This window comes from Nerophis ophidion, linkage group LG02, assembly GCF_033978795.1.
Source record: "Nerophis ophidion isolate RoL-2023_Sa linkage group LG02, RoL_Noph_v1.0, whole genome shotgun sequence".
NCBI lineage: Eukaryota > Metazoa > Chordata > Actinopteri > Syngnathiformes > Syngnathidae > Nerophis > Nerophis ophidion.
Genome location: NC_084612.1, coordinates 59,511,356 through 59,519,310, shown reverse-complemented (window position 1 = coordinate 59,519,310; position 7,955 = coordinate 59,511,356). Strand labels below are relative to the sequence as shown.

Below are 7,955 nucleotides of genomic sequence, written 5' to 3'. Positions count from 1 at the left end.
TATCACAGGATATAGTAGCTGACATATAAATATACACTCTGCTCCAAGTGGCACCATACTTTGAGTGTATTTAGGTCACTGGTGTCAAACTCAAGGCCCGGGGGCCAAATCTGGCCCCCTGCATTATTTAAATGTGCCCCCATCCATCCATCCATCCATTTCCTACCGCTTATTCCATTTTGGGGTCGCGGGGGGGTGCAGGCGCCTATTTCAGCTCCAATCGGGCAGAAGGCGGGGTACATCCTGGACAAGTCACCACCTCATCGCAGGGCCAACACAGATAGACAGACAACATTCACACAGTAGGGCCAATTTAGTGTTGCCAGTCAACCTATCCCCAGGTGCATGTTTTTGGAGGTGGGAGGAAGCCGGAGTACCCGGAGGGGACCCACGCATTCACGGGGAGAACATGCAAACCCCGCACAGATAGATCCCAAGCCTGGGATTGAACCCAGGAATGCAGGACCTTCGTATTGTGAGGCAGACGCACTAACCCCTCTGCCACCGTGAAGCCCTTAAATGTGCCCCACCACATCATTTTAATGTGCACCCCCACATTATTTAAATATGTCCAACTCACCACATCATGCCTATTCCACAACACCATTTTATTGTGCACCCCCAAATTATTTAAAGGGGCCCCACCCCAACATTTTAATGTGCACCCTCTCTGGCACTCGAGGGTGGACGCTCCCCTTTCCTCTCCCTTATCTCTCCTGCTTGCTTCTTTGTTTTGTCTTGTCTTAACTTTCTTGTTGCCTCTATTTGAACTGCTCTCCAAATCTAAACATTGGAACTATTTAACTGGCCTCAACAAAACTGACAAGATCTTGGGTTTGGGGGAACCTGCTGTGGTGACGAAGCGGTTGTTGCTGGACACACGACGGACTCTTGGGAGAAGAAGGAGGGCCGCGTGCCTGGCGACCCTTTTCTGTGAGGACGTGAAGATATCTACCTATTCGGAATTATGACTACAGGACATCTGCTGATTGGAGTAAGCGTTGCTCTGGTTTGTCACAAATTGGAAGTTGCTGAGGTTCATAATGTTCAGTGTATTTTGTCAACAACTGTATGTGTGTAACGTATTTCTTGTGCCGAGCAATCATAAAACGGCTGCGAAGACGCACTGTGTGAGGCGCCTGTTCTCATGGTGGTAGAGGGCGCTAGTGATCCCAGGGGGTCATTCTTGCGATTACTCAGCTGCAGAATAAGTGACAACAAGCTACAGTTAGCAAGTCAAGTGCAGCTGCAGCGATTGTTTATTTTTTTCCTCTCCCTTGGACTTTTAAAATGGAGGATTACATATCTAAAATAAAACAGTTTTCTAAACTGGACTTTCATTCGAAGCAGGAGGTAATAATTAAAATCAACGCCGGAGCTAAAACGTTTGCTTCAGACTGATCTCCATCCAGACAGACTTTTAAAACTGAAGAAAGATAAGGAAGACTTTTATAAACAAGTTATCGATGCTTTTGTTCAGAAGGAGCGGCGCATGGACTTCATTTATAAGTAAAGGTAAGACCATAATAACGTTTTATTTTTATTAAACGTGCTTTTTTTGTATGCTAGTTTGTATGTGTAAAGAATGCTGGTATGAGCTTTTAAACATAACCCGTTAACTGCTGTCAATCAAATGGTAAATAAGATACTCTTTAGGGTTCATATATTTGTAAATCTGACTGTGATGAAGTCAGTGCCTCACCAGCCATGAACCTCACCGCCCTCCACTTTATTTTAATGTGCACCCCTACATTATTTAAATGTGCCTCACCCACCACATCATTTTAATGTGGCATCCCACACAATTTTATAGTGCCCCCCCAACATTTTAATGTGCACCCCCACATTATTTAAACGTGCCCAACCCACCACATAATTTTAATAGGCCCCACAATTTTTTGGAGTGTCCCATTAATTTAACGTGTCCCACCACCTCATTCTAATGTTGACCACCCTTTAATTTTAGTGTGGAACAATTTTAATGTGCCCCTACAACATCATTTTATAGTGACCCCCACCATTTTTTTTATGTACCCCCTTTCATTTTGATGAGCCCCACCACATGATTATAATGTCTCGCGCCACAACATTTTATAGTTGCCTTCCTATCATTTCACTGTGGAAAACTCCTTAACTTTAATTTGGCCACCTTATAATTTATAGTGCCCCACCACATCATTCTAATGCAGGGGTCACCAACCTTTTTAAAACCAAGAGCTACTTCTTGGGTACTGATTAATGCGATACAAACTTAAATAAATTGCCAGAAATAGCCAATTTGCTCAATTTACCTTTAACTCTATGTTATTAATAATTAATGATATTTATCTTTGTGGAAACACTGATCATCTTAATGATTTCTCACAATAAATATATAAAGAAAAAAATAAATATTTTAAAAAAAGGGTATTTCTGTCTGTCATTCCGTTGTACATTTTTTTTCCTTCTACGGAAGGTTTTTTGTAGAGAATAAATGATGAAAAAAACACTCAATTGAACAGTTTAAAAGAGGAGAAAGCACGGGAAAAAAAAAATTTAAATTTTGCTACACAGTTTATCCTTAATTTCGACTCTTTAAAATTCAAAATTCAACCGAAAAAAAAGAAGAGGAAAACTAGCTAATTCAAATCTTTTTGAAAAAAAAAAAAAAAAAAAAAATTACGGAACATCATTGGTAATTTTTCCTGATTAAGATTAATTTTAGAATTTTGATGACATGTTTTAACTAGGTTAAAATCCAATTTGCAGTTTGTTAGAATATATAACAAATTGGACCAATCTATATTTCTAACAAAGACTAATCATTATGTCTTCTTAATTTTCCGAAACAAAAATTTTAAAAGAAATTGAAAATACTTTGAAATAAGATTCAAATTAGATTCTACAGATTTTTTAGATTTGCCAGAATATTTATTTTTAAATTTTAATCATAATAAATTTGAATAAATATTTCACAAATATTCTTCGTCGAAAAAAAAGAAGCTGAAATGAAGAATTGAATTAAAATTGATTTATTATTCTTTACAATAAAAAAAATAAAAAAATTGACTTGAACATTGAATTACATTTTCAGGAAAGAAGAGGAAGGAATTTAAAAGGTAAAAAGGTATATGTGTTTAAAAATCTTAAAATCATTTTTAAGGTTGTATTTTTTCTCCAAAATTGTCTTTCTGAAAGTTATAAGAAGCAAAGTAAAAAAATAAATGAATTCATTTAAACAAGTGAAGACGAAGTCTTTAAAATATTTTCTTGGATTTTCAAATTCTATTTGAGTTTTGTCTCTCTTAAAATTAAGTGTCGAGCTTGTAACCAGCTTGCTAGTACATAAATACCATTTAAAAAAATAAAGGCAGCTCACTGGTAAGTGCTGCTATTTGACCTATTTTTAGAACAGGCCAGTGGGTCATGGGTCATCTGGTCCTTACGGGCGACCTCTGTTCTAATGTAATGGATGAGATTTTGTATTGCGATTTTCTGTTATGAAATACTCAAGGCGCTCACAGAGAAGTGGAAACCCATCATTTGTTCACACCTGGTGGTGGTAAGCTACATTTGTAGCCACAGCTGCCCATGCTTGTGCTACAGCTCATTGTGCAAAATGTGAATGCTTTAAGGTGAACTAAATGTGATCTCTGACCTCAGGACCCCCACCCAGACATTCAACATACAGATCATGAAAAACCAATATTTTTTTTATTTTCAGTCAGTTATATTAGAAAATAATATAAAGGAAATGACTGCTGTTATTTCATTATTACAATAAGAAGTTGAACTTATGTCAGCCCTAGTACAGATGTGATGCTAGTGTGGTGACAGTGTGCACGTCGGATGTTGCTCACTGAAAGCTCAGGCAGTTTGTGCGTTTGCTCAGACAGATGAAAAAATTAGAGGGAACAGCATAATTATTCCCTTAACCGCCTGTGAGATGTGTGCTCAAAAAAGATCAAAAGTCCAAAGTATAAAAATGTGAACACTCTGAATCAGCAGAAGTGCCATGTTTATTTGAGTAGTCACTTTTGGAGAAAACTAAAAAAAAAACACACCAAAAAAATAACATTGTAATTTTCCCAACTTTCAAAAATGTCCAGATCTAAAAAAAAATAGAAAAAAATAAAAGCATACAAAACCCCTTCTCATTCGAGTCTTGGCATGAGTAAGTGCGTTTCTCCAAATAGTGACTTTCCTCCGGCCGTAAGACACACAAGCGATTGTGATATGATTATGATGTCATCAACCCATATTGTTTATTGCAAAGCTAATGATGCTACTGCTCAATTCGGGGCCAAAAAAAAAATAAAAAATAGATACTCGAACAACTCCTGAAACTAAACATTTCACATGAACCCACGTGAGTGCACCTGAACCGTTGAGCCAAGGTCTCGAGAAGGGATCAGTCGTTCATGGACATGAACACAAAAAGCACCAAAAGCATCCTGAGGTACAAAAGCCATCAAAGCTGGTGACTAAAATTTGAAGAGAACATCAACAAGATGTCAAACAAATCATGTAACCCATACAGAGTCCTTAGAATACGAGTGTCTGGATGACAACCCCCCCGTTTACACAACAGCTTTCCTGACGTACAGTAGCAACATAAGTATTGGATCCCCTGACGAGTTTGTAACGTTACCCCCTTACAAAGATATAAACATTTCTTATTTGTCAAAGGGAGACAGAATGCAAAAAAAGAAAGTTTGAGCCTTACACCTCCACCAGGCCTTACTTCCCAGTATCAAACAAGTCCTGAATGCAGACGGTGATCTGGATCAGCCCTGAAATCTCATCACAAGTGCCTTACCCCATTTCGGGGAGTTTCGTCAAAATTCAGCTGTAACATTTGGAACCATCTATAGCAGAATGAAAGCTACAAAGTGAAGCCTCTCTCACACACAGAAGACAAATGTAAAGCAACACAGTAGAAAGTATTAGGATCAGGCCCAAAATGGAATCAGTTGTTCCTTATCCTGTTTTTGACATATCCGGAAACTTTCATGAGAATCCGTCCATAACTTTTTCAGTTGCTTAAAGCGGGAAGAAAAAAACAGAGCGAACTCGCTTGTCAGTCATCCAGAGAAACGATTTGGATAAGGCCCAAAATCTAAACATCTGGCCATAACTCTGTGAGATATTTTGAAGACCAACTGACTGACTAACTAACTGACTGACAGCAAGGATGAGATAACTTACTGTAATGAGTAGCAAGCGTTGTATCCCACAAAGTGGTTGAGTGTCCGTGAAACACACAATTGAGTCCTGTTCCTTTAATAAAGTACTCCTGATCTCAAAGAGCTGTGAAAGGAGCTGGAGTGGATCATCAACAAGAAACTATGTGAGGAAGGGAGCACTATTTGGCCAAGAAATGGTTCATATTTACAGTTAATGTCCTTAAACTAATTCTCTTTGACATTCTGTCCCTCTACTCTTCACATCTTTGTAAGGGTTCAACGCACTCAAGCAGCAGGGGGTCCAAAACCTTTTTTTGTATAGGAGTATCCTCAATGGGATGTCAATGAAGACATGTGAGCATGAGGATGCCAATTTCATCACAAGACAATAAGTGCTGAGTTGGTCTAAATTGGCATTAAATCCAACAGAAGGCAATAATGGAGTCTGATCACACGCCCGTTTTGTTACATGAATGAAAACCATTCCCTCCCAAACTCTGAAGGCAGTGAACAGATGAAACAAGCCGAGGAAAGGACAAAGATTAGTGATTAAAGAAAACCTGGTTGCGGGGGAGGGGCTTTGAGGTAAGCACCTGGTAAAAAATCAATTCACAATCAAATTGTGATTCTTATTCATTCTGATTCTAAATCGATTTCTGATTTTAAAAACATTGGATTAAAAGGAAAAAAAAGGAAAACATTTTTTTGTACTGTTGGCCATTTCTTTGCACACAAAAATAGCTTTTCTAACCTATAACTTTAGAAAAAATAAAATACAATCATTACATATATATATATATATATATATATATATATATACATACATATATACACATATATATATATATATATATATATATATATATATATATATATATATATATATATGTATGTATGTATGTATGTATGTATGTATGTATAGTACAGGCCACACCTCATTCAATATCTTTTCTTTATTTTCATGACTATTTACATTGTAGATTGTCACATCAAAACCATGAATGAACACACGTGGAGTTATGCACCGAACAAATGTTGAAATAACTGAAAACATGTTTCATATTGTAGTTTCTTCAAAATAGCCACCCTTTGCTCCGATTACTGCTTTGCACATTCTTGGCATTCACTCCATGAGCTTCAAGCACACCTGTGAAGTGACAACCATTTTAGGTAATTGCCTCTTGAAGCTCATGGAGAGAATGCCAAGAGTGTGCTAAAAAGTAATCGGTGCAACAGGTGACTATTTTGAAGAAACTAGAATATAAAACACATGTGGAGTTATGCACTTAACAAAGAAAAGGTGAAATAACTGAAGACATGTTTTATATTCCGGTGTCTTCAAAATAGCCAACCTTTGTTCCGATTACTGCTTTGCACACTTTTGGCATTCCCTCCATGAGCTTCAAGCACACCTGTGAAGTGAAAACAATTTCAGGTGGCGATCTCTTAAAGCTCATGGAGAAAATGCCAAGAGTGTGCAAAGCAGTAATCGGAACAAAGGTTGGCTATTTTGAAGAAACTAGAACATAAAACATGTTTTCAGTTATTTCACCTTTTTTCTGTTAAGTACATAACTCCACGTGTTCATTCACAGTTTTGATGTGACAATCTACAATGTCATGAAAATAAGGAAGAATGAGGAGAGGGTGTGTCTAAACTTTTGACCTGTACTGTATATATTCTACCAAAAAATACGTTGCGAGAATCGATTTGAATCGAGAATCAATCTGAATACAATCGTCACCCCAGAAATGGGATTGAAAAGTTAGGTGCCTAAAGAAAAAAAGCCCCGCCCCCATAGAGCCACCATCCAATGGGGTAAACACAAAGGTGATTGGAACCAGGTGGAACCAGACTCCACGATAGGGTCTGGACCAGGTTCAACTTGTAGATGGACTGATGAAAAAGTGACATAAGAAAAGGGTGATTTTAAGAGGAGAAGAACTTCCTGTATGAGGGATGTTTGGCACTTTACTGTCGCCCACAGTCGCTTCCGAGAAAAGGCGGTCAGACGATGGCGTTGGTGCTTCGAAGGCCGACGCCACGGGCGAACTGCTCGAGGAGGCCTGAGATTGCGGCGGAGGGGCTGGACACCACGGACTTCAGACCTACCGTGGAGCTGTAGGCCGCCAGGAAGGTTTCCCGTACCGCTTCTAGACGGGCCTGACGCTCGGAGGGGAAGCAATGCCTGTGGTTAGGAATAAAGAGGTTTTGTTGGCAAACACCAAGATGCAAACCACTGAAAAAGTCTAAAATGAATGATAAAATGTGAATGAACAACATAAAAAGCAAAACAGAGGTTTAAAAGAGAAATTAACGTTCTTCCGTCTTATTGTTGTTCTTTTACTTCACATACTTATATATACTGTATATATGTATATATATATATATGTATACATATACATATCCATATATATATATATATATATATATATATACATATACATATCCATATATATATATATATATATATATACATACATATATACATATATACACACACATATATACATATTCATTTATACATATACATATATATACATATAAATATACACACACACATATATATATACAGATATATTTATATATACACACACACATATATATATATATATATATATATACACACACACATATATATATATATTTTTTAATGTTGGGGCGATATAGCTCGGTTGGTAGAGTGGCTGTGCCAACAACTTAAGAGTTCCAGGTTCGATCCCCGTTGTGTCCTTGGGCAAGACACTTTACCCACCTGCTCCCAGTTCCACCCACACTGGTTTAAATGTA

The 7,955-nt window shown here is 37.6% G+C and overlaps 1 protein-coding gene across 1 annotated transcript in view; it reads right to left on the bottom strand.

The window, feature by feature from the left end:
- Window positions 1-3,671: 3,671 nt before the first annotated feature.
- mtmr14 (myotubularin related protein 14) overlaps window positions 3,672-7,955 on the bottom strand; it is a 50,501-nt gene continuing 46,217 nt past the window's right edge. Inside the window, exon 19 of the mRNA XM_061887470.1 lies at window positions 3,672-7,353. Within this exon, the coding sequence (XP_061743454.1) occupies window positions 7,173-7,353 (181 nt within the window). The 3' untranslated portion in view covers window positions 3,672-7,172. The remainder of the gene's footprint in view (window positions 7,354-7,955) is intronic.